This window comes from Drosophila novamexicana, unplaced genomic scaffold, assembly GCF_003285875.2.
Source record: "Drosophila novamexicana strain 15010-1031.04,08,12 unplaced genomic scaffold, DnovRS2.1 tig00001302-arrow-arrow-pilon, whole genome shotgun sequence".
Taxonomy (NCBI): Eukaryota; Metazoa; Arthropoda; class Insecta; order Diptera; family Drosophilidae; genus Drosophila; species Drosophila novamexicana.
The window spans coordinates 318,396-341,522 of NW_020824849.1; the positions used below are offsets into that span (position 1 = coordinate 318,396).

The 23,127-nt window shown below is 41.7% G+C and overlaps 1 protein-coding gene across 1 annotated transcript; it reads left to right on the forward strand.

Annotated features, from left to right (window-relative positions):
- Positions 1-7,630: 7,630 nt before the first annotated feature.
- Positions 7,631-22,651, forward strand: LOC115767062 (protein CEPU-1). The gene is made up of 7 exons (XM_030711202.1): positions 7,631-7,681; positions 9,529-9,629; positions 12,883-12,974; positions 13,080-13,208; positions 19,502-19,621; positions 21,414-21,584; positions 21,760-22,651. The coding sequence occupies exons 1-7, from the start codon at positions 7,646-7,648 to the stop codon at positions 22,413-22,415; spliced, it is 1,305 nt and encodes a 434-aa protein (XP_030567062.1). The 5' UTR covers positions 7,631-7,645; the 3' UTR covers positions 22,416-22,651.
- Positions 22,652-23,127: the final 476 nt, after the last annotated feature.

Below are 23,127 nucleotides of genomic sequence, written 5' to 3' on the forward strand. Positions count from 1 at the left end.
GTGTGTGATTGCGCATATCAATGAAATGCAAATTAATTGCCCTGCATGTGGCAGCAATTGAAAACGTGAACTGAGCAGCCATAAATGATAAGCTACTTGCCCCACGTGCAACATGGCACAGACACAGTTTGTACGCACTTTAAACAAATACGCAATATGCATTAATAAACTGTAAGCCAAACCACAATATTGCACAAAGTCGAGACAGACAGACGGCCACACAGTCGGTTGGTCGGTCAGTCAGACGGCAAACCTTTTGGCACTTTGTAAATTCTATGCATTCGGTTTTGTCGTCCCTCGGGTATCTTAATTGATACGACTCATGGCCAGGACATTGCATATGGCTATATGGCTATATGGCTGCGTCGGTTCTTTAGCTTTTAGAGCATGCGACCGCAGCAGCCGCAAGCGGACACCCGCCTGGCCCGGCGCCCAGCTATGGCAACTGGTTGGCTGCGCTGACCGCCACTTTTGCAACACATTGGTGTATATAATAAAAAAGTTTCGCCCAAAAAAAGTCGCGCACATTCGTGACTAAGTACTTAACAACACTCGCACACATACGCACATTTAGTTCCTGTTGTGTTGCACATAAAAAAGTGTAGTTACACTCAGGGATACATTTGAGTTGATCCTGTCACAAATACTCTTTGGCTTAGCTGAAGGCTTTGGATGCTAGGAAAACTTTTAGTTAAACGTCATTTTTAAAAAGCCTTGACCTGTCACAAATGAATTAAATAATTTATATTCCATAGCTGCAAAACTCAGTTAATTAAATAACTGATTGCCTTATAATAAGAGATAAAAATATAATCATGTTATATTTTTCATCTGTTTAGCATATTGCGGTATATTGAATTATCTTTCATGCAATCTACTTATTATAAAGGTGTAGTTAATATTTGTAAGTAATCCATTACCTTATGTACAAGACTGCAAACAGCAATGTAAATCGAAATTTAGTTTTAACTCTGAAACAAATCTTGAGCCAAACAAGTTGTCCGCAAAGCTGCCGAGCCAAAGTCCGTATTAAACCATTTATATTTTTGAGCCGATTTTGTTCAAGAGAACAAATTCTTGAAAATTAAAAATTAAAAATCAAATGTTTCATTTAAATTTAGAAAACATCCGACCAATTAAAGTAACTATATGTGCTTTGCATTGATCAGCATTGAAGTCGAGTTGATGTCCGTCCATATGTCCTTTTCTATGCGAACTTGTCTCTCAGTTCGTCTCGGATCGGAACATTATATCATATAGCTGACATAGGATCGATCGTTTGTAAAGTTAGTTCTTGTATGGCTAAATATTCTGTTTTGCAAGAAAATTCAGCATTTGCTAGCTTCACTTTTCTCATTTATCTGTAAGACTGTAAGGCAAAGCGCTACAAGTGTATTAAATCTTACTCTCTCGATAAAAAAATATCAGCAATGGTGAAATGCTTTATGCACAGTGTACAAATTACAGCACAAAACATTGAAAAACAGGGGTTAGATATATATTAGATCTTTGGCGATGAGCTGTAAAGGATGTCATCAGTATCAACTGGCTGTCAAATTAAATGACAGCAGCTGTCAAAGTGTAAGATATATTGTTTTTCGTCAGCTGTGCATGCTTCAAAAATTATGTGACATTCAAATCTATTTCAAATCTTAGCTAGATATTAACAAAGTTTTTAACTTTTAGTTTCAACTCCGATTAAAGCAGTTAGTAGGAGCTAGTTAACTTTTTAAATAAAAGCCACGTATAAGCTAAAAATGATTACTAGCTATTAGATTCGGCTATGCAAGGTGAATTTCGATATGTCATGTTGATTGAAAAGTGAAATGGCGGCTGGGGGCATAGCATAGGGAGTAGCAATGGCCAGGCAAACCCCAATACTAAGCCCAACTCCTTTTAGAGGGTATGAAAACTTTGGCAATTAAAATCAACTCGTCGCTCATTTGCAATGCCTGCCCACTAAAAAAGGGCTGCGAACCCATTTCAAAGTGTGAAACAAAAATCAAGACACAATTAATTGCAAGACGTTTGTTAAGGCTGAGAGAAAAAAAACATGAAATTGAATTTTCCTGTGAGTTTTTCGCATTATTTTTTATTTATTTGCTATATATTTTTTTTGTCTTGTTGGCCAGTGCAAATTCTATTGCGACTGCTACAAGTTGTAGACGACGATTTGTAAAAAATGCAAATGTGCCCCCAAGTCGGGCTGGCTGGCCATTAGGCGCAGTTGCCACCAACCGCGGCCGCCACTTGCTGCCACTTGCTGCAGCCATCATTTGTTATTTGCTATTTGCTATTTGCGTTTGGTAGTTCAACGCCCAGCGAAAACTGGCAACAGGAGACTAACTTGGCAATTTGATTTTATATATATACACAGAGAAGGCTATATAGTATGTATTTATACCCTGGTTGTACACTAGGGTATCAATAATTTGTGCAACTGCGAGATGACATTTGCTGTTCCCTATACTAAGTATAGGTTTCTTGATCAGCGTTAATAGAAATAAAATTCTTAGCTGAGTCAAAATTTACACAAATTGATCAGCATGAATTCATACTCTGTTCAAGATTATTTCTACGCTTCTACGATAGCTCGCTCATTAAGTCGATAAATATCGATGTACAGCTATCATTTATCGGACAATCAATAGCTTCGATAGCTAAGAGAATGTAAAGCGAATGGTATATGCCATATTTAGATAGCTGCCGTCTATTCTATTTATCCATTTCTGCTTGCCCATCTGAAAATTTGTTTCTCAATTTGAAAGCTAACCCCATTAAACTTTGTATAGTTGTCTCTTCCTGTATTGGACCGCTATATCATGTCATATCATATCATATAGATCAACTTCTTTGCTTTTCAAGATATCTTCATCAAAGTCGGCATTTGTTAGTTTAAGCTTACTCCTTGCTCTGGAAAGAATCAGTGGAAAGTGAGTTTTGGCTTGGAAAAGCTTTCCCCTGCGTGCCATCTCTGCTCTGTTTATAGTGTCATTCGCCCTTCAGCTTTGTATCATTAGAGGGTATCTACAATCGAGCGCGCTCCCTTCTGCTTCCTTATAAATTTGAACAGCTGCAGCACTTTAATGCCTCGTCAGCGCCGTGTCTGCTCTGGGGCTGCTGTTTATTTAAGTTTTGTCTTTTGGCTCTTTGGCCATTGGAGCTGTGCCCGCTGCGGCAGCTTTCAATTCCAGTTGCCGTCTCAAAATTTGCCATTATCACCTATCATTGGCGCTTTGGCGCCGGGATTTGTGTGTGCGCACCATAAAAAAAGGTGCCATGCAGATTGGCATCTTTGTAGCTGTGTTTCGACCAGGCCATACACCTTGGAGCGGGGCAATGGCACAGAATGCTGTGCCATATATTTTCTTGCCCCACATATACACATACGCAGGCCGAGACACTTTATTAACACACACGCACACACACACACACACACACACACGCACACACACACACGCATACATTGACAAAACAAGCTTAACTTTTGCCAATGTCCTTAACCATAAATTTGCTTTGGTAAATCCTCATTGTCGTTGTGTGATTTAAACTTTTGGAGCGCCATTGCCGGGCCACCTATACGTATTGCATGTGGGCCGTTGGCAGCAAAGCCCTGCCAAAGTGACAAGCCTCCGTTTCCACGTAACCCACAGAATCCGCCTTCAAACTGGATCCACGACAACCGGAGCAGTGGCTAAGAAAATTGAAATGAATCTGCCGGGCCCTAGTCCCAGCGGAGACGCCAAATTTATGATAACGTGCGAAAATGTGAAAAACATCGACTGCACTAGATACGAGGGGGCGGTGGCTAGGGCAGGAGGGATGTTAGGCTGACCAACGAGCGTGGATTAATTGACTTTGGCTGCACACGCGACTTGGCACAACTTCAATTCTTGTGACCGGAAAATGCAAAGTGCTCCGAGAGAGGACGACGAGAGAGCCAAGCTGCTAACAGCTGCGGGAGCAAGGCAGGGCGCCAGAGGGGGTACAGTTGAGCATTGCGACACAAAACGACCTCAACCTTACGGGGGCGACAAGTTCATTGGAATTGGCACAGTACTGAAGCCTCCAGTTTGGCATCCAGTTGAACAGATTGACAAACAAGCCGCAGCCAGCCAGGCAGGAACTACATTTGAGTGCAGCTTGTTTGGCCACTGTGTAAGTGGTTGTGTATGTATGGGTGAGGGCTTGGGTGTGGATGCGGATGTGGGTGTCGTTACGTCTACAGCTCCTTTTGTCCGGCGTCTATCACTGACTTTGCATGTGCTGCTGCAATTTGCAGCAAAGATTTGCTCTTGTTGCTCAAGTTGTTGTTCTGAACTGAACTTTTTAGCTGTTGTTGATTTTGATACGAAATCTCAGTCAAGACCCCTGCTCTCAGTATGCTAATGAAAAACTCAGTCAGTCAGTCAGTCAGTCAGTCAGCCAGACAGTCAGTCGCTCGGTTTCTTGCTCCAACAACTGCAGCAACAAAATCCATGCAAATAAATCCAGCTGCAACCACAGACGCCCAACAGACGCCAGCAGCAGCTTCCAACACTGGTTACGTTCTTTTTTTTTGCAGTTTTGTTTGAGGAACTGCTAAATAAATGAAAATATATATTTTAGAAATTAAGCGATGACTGGTTAGCCACTTCTTTTTTAAATTGGCCTTAGGCCGCCTCAACTCAGCAAAGCGACTTAAACTATAAAGCCAACTCGCATTCTGCTTGCAACTCTGGCAGATACTTAAAACTGCTAAAGCCAGGCTGTCTGAAGAAATGTCTATTGAATATTAAGGCAGTTCTTTCTAATTTGGTTTGAGCAGCTAGCAGCATTAAGACAAGTAAAACAACAAAAGAACTATCCAATTGGTTGGAGCCGATTTTCAGGTTTGCATTATTTATGCGCGGCAATTGATTTGTATTATTTTATTATTATTAGATTTAAGCTTCTATATAACAAGTAGATTTGAAACATTTTAATATATTTTATTTTACAACAAATTTTATTTTTTTATTTATTTTATTTTATATTTTATTATTGTTTAATTTATGTATGATTTATTTAATTTCTTATTTTTAATTTAATTTAATTCTTTTTAATTTGCATTTTATTGATTTAATTCCATTTATTTATTCCTTAACCTAGTCTACATCTTATAAATTATTTTTTTATTTTCGTCTTCTTTATTAACCTTACCCATAAAATATTTTAGATTTTCCTAATTATCTGCGTAATTCAGTTATATTTTGCGGAATGATATTGAAATAATTATATTTAGCAATATTTACTTAATTATTTTCTATTATACTTCTGCCTGTCACGGTATTTATTTATAAAAAAAATTATATTTTTGTATGAGCTATGGAATAAGTCGTAGAGCCTAAGGTATGCAAATGCCTTAATTTCATGCGATTCTATTTTGGGAGTGCATCTTTTCTTAAAGTACCAACTCTTTTCCTCTCTTAAGAGCTTAAATTGTTGTCTCTTAAAGTTTAACTTCCTCTTATGCCTATAAAAATGGTGTTAAATAAATATAAAGCAAACCTCTAAGTGTAAATGTGTTGTGTAACAATTATTTTTCACAAATCAAATATACGAATAATTTGCAAATAATAACAACTAACTTTGCTTCAATCGAAGAGTTTTCTTTTAAACAAATGTGAAGCAATAATTTTTGCTTAACGGCGAATGGAAAATACAAAGTTGTCCCTGTTATATTTGAAAGAGCCATCAATGGGAATGAACAGCTCATAACTGCTTCACAAATTATATCCATTTTCAATAATATAAGAAAAAGTTGTAGAAACGAAATCTGGAAAAAATATGAAATAAATCATGCCTTTGGCCAATTGCGTCGATTCAGCACATTCTTCCACTTACCGCCACACCCCTGCCACTGCCCCGGCCCCTGCCCCTCTCCCTGTCCCGCCCTCAGTGAGTGGCATACAATACAATCGGTGGCATTTGAGTGGTGGCGGTAGCGTTGGCGTTGGCGTTGACGTTGGCTGTGGGTGGCATGTTCGGTGGATGCGGATGGCCGACGCACTTGCCGGCTGCCGGCTGCCAGCGGCAGTGTCTATAAATATTTAAATTTCAAGTTTGGCAAAAGTTTTTCGCATGCATTACCAGGCCAAAGACGCGGAGAAGGGTGCAGGGGTAGGGTGGCGGAAGGGGGAGAGGGGCAGCAGGCACTTTGTTGCGGCAACGGCTGCGCTAGTCGCTGTCTGCCGCTTTGCAGCCCGCTTCTAGACCGCCCGACCGCCCGCCCGCCCAATCAACCGCTTTTTTCCAACCAACAACCTTTTTTTTTCTCGTTATTTTATGCCCTTTTAGAGGGTATTATAATTTTGTTATGCCATTTGTTATGCATAGAAGGAAATGTTTAGATGACATAGACTCTTGATCAGTTTCAAGAGTCGTGTCGGCCTCGCCATGTCCCTATATTTCAAAGCTATCCTCTATTATGTATTGGTATTGGTCGTCGATTGGGTTTTTGCAAGAAATACTCTCTTTGGCTCCAAACATATCCGTACAAATGAACGTAACCTTATCAAGTACTTAATTATATGGCTTCTGTTGGAACAATCGGTTGGCAAAGAATTTTCGTATACAACATCTCCATGTCACATGTCCCCACAAGGGTATTTATTGTTAGGTTTGCCGCTATTTTTTTTTTTTTTTTTTTTTTTTGTTTTTTGTTTGCAAAACTTGCAAGTGAACTGTTTGATTTGAATGATTCAATAAATAATTTATATTATATATTTGCGTATGTCACCAACCATTGGCCCAGGTTGCCCCCGCTGCGGCAAAGGCTGTGCAGGCGCTTAACTCATGAGTGTTGATCTTCAATTAGCCACACGCTGGCTCTTTAAGAGCCAACTCTGAACCCTGAATTGCCAGTTGGCTGCCTGTTGGCTGTTGATAGTTGGGCTCCTGGCTGCTGCCTGCTGGCTGGTGGCTGTCTGCGACTTGGCAAGTGGCGCGTCGGGCACATTTAAAAGCGATAAATCACCGAGTTTTTGGCAGGCACAACGGCTGCTGGCGGTGCTAGTCGTGCATTGCCTGCGATATCATTAACTCGCACAACTAACCGCCGCCCACACACCGCAGATGCATTCTAATCTCATATCTTATTGGTGCTCTAACTTCTTACTACTCTCTCTCTCTCTTTCTCCCTGTCTCGTCTCTGGCTGCACATTTACAGCGATTGGCGCCTTTCAACCGGAGTTTGTGGAAAGCATTTCGAATGTGTCCGTCGCTGTGGGTCGCGACGCAACCTTCACCTGTCACGTGCGCCACTTGGGTGGCTATCGCGTAAGTACTACATCCACACACATACACACACACTGGTACTTAGTAAACACAACACACCGCTTAATTAATGATACCAGCACAATAATGCAGCCACTAAGCATCCGAAATCTGTGCCACAACAATAATCAACCGCAATCCCATTACCCTCAGCCAAAGTATCTGGTAAATGTAATTTCTCTTGACTTCGTTTCCACAGGTGGGCTGGCTTAAAGCCGACACAAAAGCCATCCAGGCTATACACGAGAACGTGATTACGCACAATCCACGTGTCACGGTCAGCCATTTGGATCAGAACACCTGGAATTTGCATATCAAGGCCGTTTCCGAGGAGGATCGGGGCGGTTATATGTGCCAGCTGAATACGGATCCAATGAAAAGTCAAGTAAGTGCACAACCTTCTCTATTTCGGTTTAGTTTTTATCTTTGTTAAGTATGCTTTTTTACATTTACAACAACAATTAATGTTAGTCATGTAAATAGTCATCGATGAAGAAGTAGACCCTCATCAAGTAAATGAACTCAAACCTTGCTAAAGAAAACCCAGCATATATGTTAATTAAGAGACCACTCTGACAAGTGTCCAATTGTTAAGTTACCATGTAGTTTACAATTTACTAGCACTGTTTACTAGAGGTGCATAGTATTGGAGAGTTACATTATGCAATCCATTTTAGTTCATTGCAAAGTTGCCATGCTGCTTGGTAAATGTGTCATGCAATTTCTCAGCCGCGGTCTCCACTCATTTATAACTATATATTAATTATTATTAGTAATATTAATTGTTGATTACAGCCAGTGTCAACTTATCGACACAGTGTTGCCACACACACTTTCAAACAAACTCTAAGTTGCTTTGCCATGAAGTTGTCTTGGAAAGCAGAAGCTCCAATGGAGTTTTCACATATCTCCAACATATGCTTAATAAACACGCATGTATTTGTGAGTAAATAGGTTAAATGTGAGCATTATCGATAGTATTTGAGCTCTGCTTAACATAAGTAGCTGGGCAAAGGTCACATCCAATGAATAATGCCCGAGCTAAGAAGACAATGAAAATGTTTCTAAATATTTGCCATGTACGTTGCTGCTGCTTGCTGCCTGCTGCTGTTGAAAGCAATTTTCCAAAGTGTCCAGGAAAATTTCATGCAGCATTTGAAGGGGCAAACGTACAGGAGAATGCAACGCGTTCGGTGGCGCCCCACACTCCAGACACAATCCCCCCTCCCTCCTTGGGCTTACGATTTGCTTTAGCCTCTTGCCCCTCAATGTTGACCAAGTGAAAGAAAGCGCAGCAAATCGAAAGCGAAAACTATGGCAAACAAGGCGAAAGACGCACACACACACGCTGAAATGTCTGTACGTGTGTGTGTGTGTGAGTGTGCGTTGGTTGTTTGTGTGCGTGTGGACGCACGTACACTCATGTGTCCAGCCAAGTGAAGTTTATGGCGCCAATAAAATGTATTTCATGCTTCCTTAATTTTTATTTTTACTTTAACGCTTCTCACAAGGACAACAGCAGCAGTTGATGGCGCCCGAGTATGCGGCGTGGAGTGGCTGTGGAGGGAGGGGGGGCGGGGTTGGGGGTTGGTCAGGGCTGGTGTACTTACTGCAACAGCAAGTAGTACAGAGCACTGCACACGCAACCGTTGCCCAATTGTCTTCGTTTTTTTTTCTACGCTTTTGCCTTGTCTTGTTTTCTATTACCATTGCCATTGCGTTAAGAGTCCGGGCTCTGGTCCTGGTCCTGGTCCTGGTTCTGGTCCTGACTGTCACACAGTCCTAAACTATTTAGCGTCATTTCATTTGCTACGTTATGTATGTGTATGTATAATGCCCGTTCCCGATCTCAGGGGTCCCCCCATTCGGCACATAAAAACATTTGCTGCTTTATGACCGCCTGCATAATCAGCAAATTTTCGCTGAGTGTATAGTAAATTTAGGCAAACTGGCCGCCTCTGCTGTCCCTAACATTTAACTGATGATTGTTTTATTTGTTTACTTTTATTCCTGTTACTTTATTTTACTTGTCTGTCCTTCAATTTTACATTTTGATATCTATTTTTCAACGGGATTGACTTTTGTTCCCATTTCCGGCCCCAATTGACAACATTTTTCGTCATATTTTGCAATACCGTTTTTATTTATTTTTTTAATCCACATATGGGCTATTGAAAAATTCTGTTTAATTTTGAACATTACCATTTATATATTGCTTGCTTTTTTTCCTAGATTGGTTTCCTGGATGTTGTCATTCCACCGGACTTTATCAGCGAGGATACTTCGTCGGATGTTATTGTGCCCGAGGGCAGCTCAGTGCGCTTAACATGTCGGTGAGTGTAGTTTAAAAGCAATGTTAATCTTTACAATTATAGCCTACATAACCCACATAGTGCATGTTAAATTTAACAGGAAGCTGAATTACAGTCCGGCAACGCTGTTCAGCCTACATAAGCCTGAGCCAACATAATAAGTTTAATAATATGCTCAATTGATAAAGGCAGTGGTAATTACCAATTAGCCACATACAAACACTTAACTTAACACATATTAGTTGACATCAGGTTAAATTTATCTGTTGGTTGATAAGCTCAAAACGTTTTATTGCAGTTTGGCAACGCAGTTCAGCGTCATAAGCTTAATAATATGCCTAACTAAGTAGTTGACAGCTTGAGCTTGAGTGAAATGTTTCTTTGCCTCTAGATATCACTGATTAGCCAAAATTTCGAGTTAGTAAGAGCTCTAACATGTAGATCTACAAAAATACGGTCACACTTTTGTTAACTAGCATGCAAATGTTAGTTTCATCAGACACATGTATATTAATGCGTGTGTGTAGCTAATATCCCAATAAATGCGTCCTTTATTCCTTTACTCAACTAAAATCCCAGCCAAATGGCTATCATCACCAAAAACTAAGCACAACTCCACCCACATTGTCTGCGTCATCATCATCATCATCATTTAATAATGTCAGCAAATTAAGCGACACTTCATTTCTCTTGATTTGGGTCGGCGCTAACCATATGCCCTTGCAAAAAGTTGAGCATCTCGCTTACGATAAGCAACTTGATATGTGCGCATATTCGTGTGTGTGTGAAATATGTATACAGATAGCTTGACATTACTTTAGAAAAGAGTTAAAAGATATATATATTGACGATAATATTGGTATCGAGTGCCATCGAAGGTATGATATCTAACAGAAGAACACTTCCATATTCCGAGCTAATGCTTAAAAGTCAGTAAAGCAAGACCTTAGCGAACAGGTGCAACAATTTACAGGGTATCACAATGTGGAGCACACACCATCGCCTATCGGCTGGCCTTAGTTCGTGTTAGTTTCAGTGGTTTTTCCTTTTAGCTAACTGCGACAACGACTCGATGCGACGCGACGCATTTGGTCGCCGTTGATTTATGAACTTGACCACCGCCACGAAGTAATTTTAACGATTTAACCGCAGAATGATAGAACCAGGGCGATAAACGGGCTCCTCCTTGCTCGTATCGGTCTATGTTTATGTGGTGAGTGCGAGTGTGTGTGTGTGTGTGTATGTGGAAAGCTATTAGAGACATCGTCTGTAATTTTTTTCATTTTAATACCACTTAGGGCAAGTCCCATAAAGTGAATTTAACTTTAAGCAGCCAGCAAACAAAAACAAAATTAAAACGGCTGCTGTTTCGAAGTTCGCCAGATGAACAGATTGTTAATCTCTATTTTTTGTCCATGTTGTTGACACAAAACATTTATACACTGTTCCAAAATGTGAAAAGAGTATTTTCGTATCATTTTCTGTCCGCAACTAAGCACAATTCAACATGTAAATAGATTTCCTTTAAACACCTCTACCTGGAATGTTTTTATTTATCAATCGATAATAAATCGATAGTAAATCGATTATTTAAAACATTTCAGCTTATGCAGCTTGAAAAGCCTCTAAAGAAAATTTAAATTCAACTCAATATGCTAGAATTCATAAGAAATGTTAAGTCAAAAACAAAGGTTCGTAATACTCAGGCAATAGCCCTAACAATTATATAATTCAAATATGAATGTTGTGTGCGTGCCCCGATAAAGAGGCAATGTTTATTTAAATACAATGATCACCTACATGTTTAGAGAGCGAGTCTTGTTTCATTGTAGTACATGTATGTAGGTATGCAGTTGTTTTCATGAATAAACATGTTACAAGAAACACCTCACACACACACAAACGCACACACACACACACACACACACACACACATGCAGCACAAACAATCAACTGGCAGACGCTCAGTATTAGCCAAGTTAGCAGCTAAGCAACTGCTGCTGACTGGTACCCAGGCGGTCTCCATTGTGTTTGCTCTGGTCTTGCACTCGGGACGAACTCTCGAAATGTCTCAGCCTGTCTGTGTCCCTGTGTTTGTGTGCGGTTGTGTGTGTGTGTGCGTAAGATTTTCTTTTGCTTGGCTATTTTGCATCTGTTTGCGGCATCATAAAAATCTACCACACCCGTGTCTGGTGCGCTGTTAAACTGCTGCCTCAACATGCATATAGCCTCCCCTGAACCCCCTACCTCGGCGGAGCATACATCCAGCCCATTCACAATCTCAGCCACAGACGGCGACTGCTGGCCAAAAGCGATGCGTCGTCTACATTACAAGAAGTTGGCGCTTTGGGCCAACACAATGGCCACCAATGCCGCATATTAAGTTGAATAGACCAAAACTCAGCTTGCGCACAAATTTTCATTGCCTACTTTTGTGGGCAGCGAAAAGATGCGACGATTTAAAGTGCGCCACGTTTCGATGTTCTTATTTAAATGTTAAATAACCACAGTGTACCATATTCTCATTGAAAAATTAATGATTAAACAAGTTCAAATTAAAATTTAATATTGTTTATTTTATATATCAAGCCAGGCTTTTGATTTGCTCAATCATTCCACGCCTCTCTAACATCTTCAGGGCCAACAACTGGTCTTTCCTTCTAAAGCTTCTTAAGTTCCTTTTTCCATGTGATGTCATCTGCTCTGCAGAAGAGCTGTACTGGCTCTGTATAATTTTCTTGGAATCTGAGTTGCTTCACATGCTCGTTCTATGAGGATGTGTCGACCACCTTAAGTTGGATCTCCCTAATCCCCTTTTTTCAACCTCTCCATGCTATCAACTCACTTTGTTATTGGTAACATTTTTAACCTTTCTTCCTTCTTGAAGTGTTTTATGTTTTATACGAAGTTCTGAAGATACTCTATTTTTAGCTTCTGATTGACATGTTCTTGTACTTTCTAATAAGTAGTACATATAGTACCCTATATCTCTACCCTTTACTTATATATCCACTACAAACAATTTCTAAAATGCATTCTTAAATAGAAGTTCTTCAGAGTATGAATATTAATGGACCCATCCCTCTAAAATATGCAGGACTTAAGTGTGGCGTTTAAATGTGCTTATATACCAATTACTGTCGTCTGGCCTTGAAACTTTCCATTGCCTACAGTCAAACAGTCTCAACGGGCCCTAATTCGTCCAATGTTCCCTGACTTTTTGCCTAACCCAACTTAACATTGTATTCACATATGGCATATACTTACTTTGCAGCGCGCGTGGCTATCCGGAACCCATTGTGAACTGGCGCCGCGAGGATGGCAGCGAAATAGTGCTCAAGGATAACGCCGGCACCAAGACACTGGGTATGCATTCGACTACCACTAAATAATTAAAAAATTAAGCGGTTAGATTTAACTAAGTTATCTGTACAATTCTCTCTCTCACTCTCTTTCTCGGCCCGATGACAGTCTCCTCGTTCCGCGGCGAGGTGCTCAAGCTGACAAAAATCTCACGCAACGAGATGGGATCGTATCTGTGCATCGCCTCCAATGGTGTGCCCCCATCGGTTTCAAAGCGCATCTCGCTTAGCATACACTGTAAGTAAATCAAGTCCGCAATCCACTTGCTGCTGGCTGCTGGCTGCTGGTCACGTGGTGCCAGAGGGCTGAGCTGAGTTGGCATTAATTAGAGAGTTGTGGTTGGTCAACTTTGTGCATTCCCCCTTTTTTTTTTTAATTTTTATTTATTTTTTTTTTTTTTTGTACACGTACATATCATTAGTCAGCTGTCGCCAGAGCGCAGACTGCGTCCGTCCGGATCTCATCCTTTGAGCTCACAGCTTTCAGTTTTTGGCGCCGGCCAGCGTCGTGGTGTTTATCTAGTTTAGTGTACTGACACCCAGCGTGCAGCCAGCTTTAGCCACAGTTATCAACTACACACACACACACACAGCGCCCTCAGCTATGCTGCGGACAAAAAAAAAGGAAAAAAAAAGCAGCAAACTCAAAGCTGGGCATAGAAAGGAGAAAATCAGAACAGTGGCGGAGCTGGCTAGGTGGCGAGGGGCGGACAGTGGCGAGATGGGGTTGGGTTTTGGGGCAAGGTAGTGAACAGCTTGTGGCTCGGTGCGGCGCTAACTCGATTGTCGTTGTTGTAATCCGTTTAAATCCAGTCACTGATACCGGGCATTACCTGATGCCTTGTGCATTGTGTTGCTGTTGCTTTTTTGGGGAGGGGGGGGCCACAGTTTTTTGTCAACCTGTCTGCAGCACGTGCGGCATGCTGTCCTAGTTGATGACTACGCTTGGTGGCGTAGTTGCACCGCCTGCCGCCTGCCGCTCCATGTGGCAGTTCACTCAATCATCACGACATCAGCAGCAGCTCCACACTGCGCTTGTTTGCCAACGTGTGCAGCAACGCCGCAATTCCTATTCCTGGCCAGGCACAGGGCCTGGTGCCTGGTGCCTTGTGCCTTGTGTGTCCTGGCTGTGTTTATTTTGCTTGCTCTTTTGTCCGTTGCGGCAGAGAGGACTACTACTAGACTTGTCGCCACCACTCGTTCGGGTGGCAAAATCACGCTTTTTAACATTTTGACATTTTGTTAATGTGGCCTTTAAGTGTGTGTAGAGCTCAGGACTGCGTCAAGGAGTCCGCGCGTCCTTCTTCTATGTTGATTAAAGCTATTAAAGCTTTTAGAGCTGTTCTGCGCTTCTATGCTATCTGCTTGCCGCCAGTGCCATTGGCATACGCTACCTTTTCAAAGTTTTTGATCAACTTGGGCAGAGCGCCTGCCGCCACAGAAGAGCTACACGAAAGCCCATGCCCATGCCTTGGGCATGGCGACCCTACTTTCCCCTGGTGCAAATCCAGTTTCGTCATATTCGAGTGTGCGCGTTTCCTGTTGCTATTTCTGCAGGAACTTACTCACAATTTGTTTTGGCAAATGTTGCGACTGCCTGCCAGCCTGCCCCATCTGGCTGGCTGAGTAAGTGAAAACAAAGTTTTCCTTCAACTGGCAAGCTATTTGCATGGCCTTTTTTCCCATGGCATCTTCAGCGAACTGCTTGCACTGCAGCTGCCTGATAAAGCCACGGCTGCATTTGCAGCTTGCCGCATGTGGCACCAACAGCTCCGACACCGACTCTGCCACCGACACTGACAGCGACAGGAACAGCAACAGCGACAGCGACATCGACACCGACATCGCATATCCCCTTGCGTGTTTCCGTGCCATTTGCTGAAGTTTCCTGCCTTGTTAGGCACCTTCCTGCACGACTAATTAAGGACGTGGAATTGGTGTGCGTTGCGCATTTGCAGGAAAACAGCACCGGGAAGCGCAACAAACAATTATCCCACAATTAGCAGGCAGACCCCCCTATCTCATATGCCACAGTCCGCACAGATACTGAATTTATTGTTTGCCGTATGATTGCTCAATCAATTTTTCTGGGATGTGCCAGCCCACTTAATAGACGATACTCTTTACCAGATGACATTGTTATTATTTTCTATTTATCCAACAATATTATAAGCCAGCAATAAATGAGTTCCAGTCTAACCAACATAGACCTAAGCAGTTACCTGTCGGAAGTGTCCGACTGCCAAATACCTTGAGCTCTGCGCCAAGCAACCTTAACAAACATTCCAGCTTCCTTCTATACAACTAAATACAACACACAATAGAAACACACATTGATTCAGCTCTTACATACATACAAATATTATGTCCCTGTTGTCCACTATCAATAGCTCGAGTATAAGAAAATCATTGTTGACGCTTCGGTACACGAACCTAGTCATTCTCATCGATAAACCCATAATTTATAACCCACCCTTTAATATTGAAATTATGATTTGGCTCAGGGTAAAGTTGACTGTTTTTTTGGGGAACAGCTTTTCGAGAAATTCAATCCAAAATCTTGATTCAAATACTTGTAGTCTTATTTTGCCCGCACCAAACCTTTTGAATAAAATTTTAAACTTCAGGTTTCAACCCCTTTTCCTAGAGATTTCGCCCTATCGAATTAAGAATCTAAAGTTGGAATCAACTTCGTTTTCCGCGATTATTCCACACTTGCGGGTGGAATTTTTCAGAACCCCGTCCTAGCTTGCATCTCCATCACATAAGGTAACTTTTTCAGTAAAAAATCCCAACTGCCTAGCCTCTATGCTATACTATGCGTTGATCAGTAGTCAGTTTTATGTATAGAGATAAATATATGTTTTTAATTCACGCATTTGAATGTAAATTTGAAGGCCTGCAAAGTTTGTTGTTGAGGAAAGAAAACGCAAATCTAGTTTTTCTATTAAAAATTAGTCGAAGAAGTTGACTTGTAAGCCTCCCAAATCCATGGTAAGTGCTTTCCCTAAAATTTGAATAGGTTTGAATGCTAAATAGCATTTAAATATTGATTTGTCCGCTCGATTTACTTGGCATGCATTGAATTTATTCTTGTGAAACCAATTGTTTTGCACAAATTTGGCAATATATTTTTGCTTTAAAAACGATTGAAAGGATACGCTTTAAATCCATCAATCAACATTGTAGGAGTTTCACTTTGGACTTTGTCTCGTCTCACATCATTAAAATTTGCATTGTTTAGAAACATGTTCCGAAATCTACTGCTCAAAATAAAAATAAAAACGTATTGAAATTTTTTGTGGATTTTCGTTGAAAATCATAAGCAAATAATTGAGGCAAATCGCAAAAAATCACGTACGTCTAAGAGCGAACCAGACATATTTCCAGGTTAGGTGATAGTTGGAACGCACACGGACAGCGCCATAAATTTGCAATTGTTCCATATGTGTGCGTGTCTGTGTGTGTGCAGGTAGGGACCAGGGGGCAGCGAAGGCGTGAGGAGGGGCCGTCGAAACGAATGAATGTACAGGCTGGTCTCTATTTGCGCTGCCAATGAGCTGAAAAATACACGTCATTGGCTTTTGTGTCCGACTCTTTTACCTTTAACTCAAAGTTTCACACAATAGCCCAAAATCTGATGAGGTGTGCATGTGTATCTGTGTGTGTGTGCGTGTGTGTGTGTGTGTGTCTGGGTGTATGTGTGCGCTGTAATTGTAGTTGCAGCTGCTGCTGCTGCTGCTGCGACGACGTCATTAGTGCATATTTGTGGCTTTGTTTGCCGCAACTGAGCCAGCAGGCAGGAGAACTGGAGGCACTGGCAACTGAGGCTTGAGGATTGAGGACTGCGGGCGTGGCTGTAGCCAAGGCACATGCTCGGAATAATCATGGCAAAATTGTAAATCGCAAGCGAAAGTGTTTGCCAGCCGCTTCTGCCGGGACACCGCCTGGCCTCCCTGCCCCAATGCAATCTCCCAAAGTTGCAGTATGTGTATTTGTGTGTGTGTGTATGTGTGTGTGTGTGTGTGTGTGAGTGTGAGTGTGTTGCCTGTATGCAGATTGAAAATAGACGCAGTCAACCAGCACTCATGCATTGGTCAAGCTGGCAGCCGCTCGTTGACTGCCTCTGAGTGCCAGTGACAGGAAGATTTTTATGCTTGAACGTTAGCTCAGCTCCTGTCCCAACACGCCACCTCCGCCTCCAGATCCAGCACCAGCTCCATCTCCAGCTGCAGCTTCTGCTGCAATGTGCGTGACTTAAATGTCAATTTTGTGTACTAAACAGCACTGGCTGCAGTTTCCACCAAACTGGTGGATTGGAATCGTGAAAATGAGCAGCGAGGCAAAGCTTTAAAGCACCTGAAAGCTTTCAATCGGTTTCAATTTATAGCTATCTGTCCATATTTAAAACTGAATGGAATAAATGGACACACTGACTGATTGATGATCTTAAGAGATTGAAAGCTGCATTTCTAATTTGATTAAACTGCTAAAACGCAATTGTGGGAAAATTGGTGGAAAACGGTTATTTAAATTTGAAAACAGCAAATTCTGCAGCAAAGTATGGGCGAAAGTTCAAGTTCCGTTCGATCAGCTACAAAGGGTTTGTTAAAGTTCTACATTACAAAATAATTAATACGTGAGTCATGAGTGAAAAATGGGCGAATTGATTGAAATGGATTTTTAGGTAGTTCAGAAAAAACCAGGTAATAGCCTCTGGTTAGTAATATTCATACTTATGATCACATATAATTTGTGTATTTTTATACACGTACATACTAGAGAGGTATATTTACCTTCGGATTGTTTTAATAGCACACACACACAGGCACACACACTGGCTGACACACACACTTGAACTTAGCTTTATATGTGGTTACAGTGAGTGAGCAAATAGACAGTTGATAGATAAGACATATGCACTCGGGCACGGAAATCAATTAAAATCCCTCGAACTTACAAAGCTGTGCAATGCTGTAGATCCACACACACACACACACTCCCTCGCACACACACGCATACACACTGGCTATTGTTGCAAGCTGCTGTTGCACTGTAATTGACTATCAATGCACATGACTACAGAAATGCTTGCCTTCACACACTTACAAATACATACGCACACACACACACACACACACACACACACACACACACACACACACACGCACGCACACACTTATGTGTGTGTACAGAATATCTGCCGGCTGGTTGTGGGGCTTGCCACGATGCAAGCAATGGCCTGTGGCTGCTTTGGCAGTTTTACAAAACCACCAATTTTGGTTATAGCTCGGTGAGCGTCTGCTCGACATGTGCGTGTGCGTAGGGTGTTTGGGGGTGTGTGCATGTGCCTGGTATACGGTGGCCCAACTCTCTACCTCTTTGACTAAGTGACAATAAACACGCACACGAATTGCAAAAGAGTTGCCATTTAACTCCACAGAGAGACGTGCACTGCATCTGCATTGCATTTTGATGACCGCACCGAGTTATCCTACTCCCAATTGGCTTTCTACTGCCATACAGACATACACACAAACACACACACACACACACACACACACACACACACAAATGCATTTGTATTTATGCATGCATGTATGTAGGTGCTTTATTATGCAACTGCTATTATTTAAAGTGGAGCGGCACTCGCTATCGTTGTCATTTTTTATCACAAGAGGTAAAGAGCGTACAAAATATGTGTACAAAATTGAGTTTTCTATGCTATTGTATTGCTAACGACCAAGCCAAGCAAGACGTGTACCACGACAGTCAATGGCGAGTTATTTAACTCATTAGCGAGCTAAAGCAGCAATAACGATCAACGTGTTGTAGCGAGTAATTTGATAGCAAGTTAAAGTTTAGGAACGTTTGACGTGTTGCAAAAGGTAATTCAAAGCTTAAGCAGCCAAAACAATTAACGTGTTGTAGCGAGGAGTTTAACTCTTTGCCTAATGGATAAAATATAAGCGGCGAATCATACAAATAACTAGGTGAATTATGCCAATGCATTACAGCAGAAAATTATGGTTATACCAAATGCCGTAAAATATTGGCAACCGCCAAAGATATCGCATTGCTTTTAACGAATATACTATATAAGTTAAGTTTCAAATTCATCAGACTATAAAAGAAGAGTAATATCTCACACCTGAAAGCTATGCTAACAAGAAAGTGTTTTATGTGAATCGTGGGAACTAGCTTATTCGTTACTAGTGCAACATGTTTAAAGGTAGTACTGTATGAGACTCAGGATTAATTTTGCCCTTATTCAGAATCGTTAGCATTGCCATATTGTAAGGCCAGTTACATAATATATCTATACATGGCTGCATATTCTAGCCGTAAAATTCATATCAGCTTTGTGTACGAGACAGGGGAACGGATGCATTTAAAAAATGGTTTTATAATGTGCTGCACTGCTGCAATAACAAACGAGTACATAACGACTTTCTCCCTCTCTCTCTCTCTCTCTCTCTTTCTCACTCTTTCTCACTCATTCTCACTCTCTCTGTTTTCCCCCTTTTGCAGTTCATCCAGTCATACAAGTGCCGAATCAATTAGTCGGAGCACCGCTTGGCACTGATGTTCAAATCGAGTGTCACGTTGAGGCCTCGCCCAAATCAATTAACTACTGGATTAAGGATACCGGTTAGTATATATGTGTGTGTTATGTGTATGTGTATGTGTGTGTCTGACTGATGGTGTGCGTGCCGGTGTATTTGTGTCTCGCTTCATGTGCCGCTGATGGCCATCTTTTACATTTTATAGACATTCGATGGCATATGCACTTTATATACATATGTTAGTAAGTATATAGAATAGACATGCATGCTCGTTATCCTTGTACGGATTGTCATTAGTTCACTGTCAGATTGTCACGTCTAGTGAGCCCATTTGAGCTCTAAGCCATAAACTAATCGTGCCAAAAATTCAATTTACATTGACCCCAAAGCAGCTATATGCCAAAAGTCACTCAAAGTGACCAATCGCAACTGGGCGGTTTTATATAAGTTAAAGTCTCAAAATAGCTGATGCAATGATGCTAGAGCTGTTGATCTGCTCCAAAATCGAAGCCTGACTCACAGATTGCAAAGCTTAATATCTCCTAAAGTCTATCAGGAAGACCCCTTTCGACCGATACGCTGTAATTAAAGCAGCGAATTAAGCAGTCGGTTTCTCCCGCCTGCAACTTTCCTACTTGCTTAGCTGAAAGGGGTGAAAAGGCTAGTTTGACCCCAGTCGGACTTCTTGGCTACCAAAATGAACTCGCCACAAAAGTAATTGTTAAATTGGTGTTAGACTAGAAGTGAAGTTGGGAATTAGTGCGCATTTTGTAGAGCTGACTTTAGCAGCAAGTATTTCAAGTGCTGAGGATGCCAGCCTATAGTTCCTAAAGGAGCCAAATAGTGGTCCCATTGAACGTTATAAATGTATCACAAGTCCGAACAGAGAAACATATTGAAATAAACAAAGACAATATCGAGTGTGTAGTGCGTGTGTAGTGTGTGTGTAGTGTGCGTGTGTGTGTATGTGCTGTGAATGCTCCAAGTGGCTTTTACAATTGTTTTCTCAATCATTAAGCATCAAATGTAATGCCCGGCCATAAGTAGCGACAGGCCCCATCAATGTCCAACGAATACAACGTACTTTCGGCCCATTGTGCATTGTGAAAGTCCCAAACTCAAGGCAGGCGCATATGCGGCTCCTCTTTGTATTCATCTGTGCGTGTCGGTGTGTGTGTGTGTGTGTGTGTCGGTGTGTGTGTCTTGGTGTTAATGCTGCGGTTGTCTTGGCTACAGTCCGCTTTGGCAGGGGTTTATAGTCCGCATTATGCACATTGACGTTTATTCTGTACATTGGCATTATGGCCTGTGCCTCGTACAATTTATCATATACAATCCATTGATTTTTGTTAGGGGCTTTAATATCAGTAATGAATTAATTTATAATTCTCTTTGCCATTTACTCGAGCGTTGTACAATTGCATTCGCGATTCAAGCTAACTTAATAAATAACCCTTGTTCGCAAAAAAACAAAAATACCTAAATGATTCATCATTTAAGGTTGTCTTTATATTGATTTTTAAATAAATATAAAAAATTATTTCGATTTAAAGCTACAATTGAAATTGAATTTTCCCATTGTAAACAATTCTGTTTGTGCTTCGCATCGTTGCCAATCTTAAGAAGGGGTTTCTCAAAAAAAAAAAAAACACTCTTTTATGTGCAAATCAATGAAAATCGCAAAGAAGGGCGAAAGCGAGAATGAGAGAGAAAAAGAGAGAGAGAGTGAGATGGAAATACAAAGATTAATAGTAATTATAACGATAAAAACAATTATAATAATAACTCAAATAACTAAAATCTTTCGCTTTATACACATTGTGCTTGTAAATATTTCCCGGGAGTTTATAACTTTTGATACGCCTGTTTATCAACAGGTGAAATGATTGTCTCGTCGGCCAAGTACCATGTGCAGGAGGGTTCGCAGTCGATGTACGAGACGAAAATGTCGATGATTGTGCGAAAATTTCAGAAGGAAGATGTCGGCTCTTACCGTTGTATAGCGAAAAACTCGCTGGGTGAAGTTGACAGCAGCATCCGGTTGTACGGTGAGTTTGGGGCATTCGCATGTCGGCGGGTTACGTAGTTTATGGATAATAAACGTGGCACATATTTTGGCGGGCGGGTGACGTGCAGGTATTTACACCTTTGTTTCAATTACTGCTACTGCTACCGTTACCGTTACCGTTAACGTTAAAGTTACCGTTACATTTCCGCCGACAGAAATCCCGGGACCGAATCGTAAAAATCCCTCAAATAGTAAAGGAAGCGGAGGCGCTGGCAACGCTGGCGGCACCACCGACACGGATGCCAATGACATTTTAAAACTGAAACAACAAGTCAAAGTCACCTACCAACCGGACGACGACGAGCTCTACGGCTCCGCGGAGGATTTCGAGGATGGCGAATTCGCCGGCTCTCCGCCGTTATCGCCGCACCATTACTACACCAGCGGCAATAAGCCACCGACACATAAGCCCGGCGGTGGTGGTGGCGGCCATCAGCACCAGCATCAGCACCACCATCACACACAGCAGACGCAATCCGGCGGCGCTGCCGGTGGAGGCGCCACCAGCATCGAGCTGGCATTCGGCAATGGCCATGTCAGCGGGTCTGGCAACACCCGTAAGCCGACCTATTATGGCGGCAGCGGCGTCGCCGGGGGCGTTGGCGGCGCCAACGGCAACACGGAAGTGCGCGGCCCCATGGACAACAACGAACGTAGCTCCGGCGGTGCGCCACTTCGCGCCTGGCCGGGCCACTATCAGCCGCACTATCGCCGCCAATGTGTGCTGTGGCATTCGCTCTGGCTGTCCCACTGTCGACAGCCGCTCTTAATGGGTTTGTCCGGCTTAGTTGCGGCTCTCAGGCTGTTATAATACATGCTGGCAGCAGTACACTAGGCTAGCACACACACACACATACGCAAACACACACAAATACCCTCACACACTTGTAGATTTTTTGTTTCAACAGATAAAAAAAAGCATGCCATATGGCTACCTTCTTCGCATTGCTCACATTTGGATAGGATAAAGGGGCTTGCGTTGTGTAACTGCATATCTGTACACAAATACACACACACACACACACACACACACACATTTTTGGTTAGAGTTTGAATCAAGTTTTAATCTTATATTTATTCAAATTTTATTTAATTGTATTTTAAACAGTGCTTTTTTGAGCTTGTTTTCATTTTGATGCATTTGTTAAAAGCTGTTTTTTTTTTTTTTATGTAAATCAGCTGCATATTGAGATTTGAGCATTAATCGGGATTGCTTAATGCAGCCGAACTAGAACGTTTTTAGTTTCTGCTTGACACTGGGTAAGCATTGACCTCTTTTCGACGCTACACAACACTAAATTCAACCAGGCGACCAACATTTTGCGTAAGTGTGATTTTCAGCTGGTGTCTTTGGGACTTACTACATCGACCTCACACGGCAGTGGTAAGGTAGGCCATTTGTAATTTAATAATACACAAACTAAATTTACAGGTGAATAGGTGGAAAATAGCCAAAGGAAAAACAAAATATCATTCGAAAATGAAATGAAAATTCTGTTAAATTTAATACGTTTGTGTGCAAC

Coding starts and splice junctions, on each gene's coding strand:
- LOC115767062 (XM_030711202.1), top strand. CDS start 7,646: ATGTGCCAGCTGAATACGGATCCAATGAAAAGTCAA. Junction 13,209..19,501: donor CATCTCGCTTAGCATACACT/GTAAGTAAATCA, acceptor CCCCTTTTGCAG/TTCATCCAGTCATACAAGTG. Junction 19,622..21,413: donor CTACTGGATTAAGGATACCG/GTTAGTATATAT, acceptor GTTTATCAACAG/GTGAAATGATTGTCTCGTCG.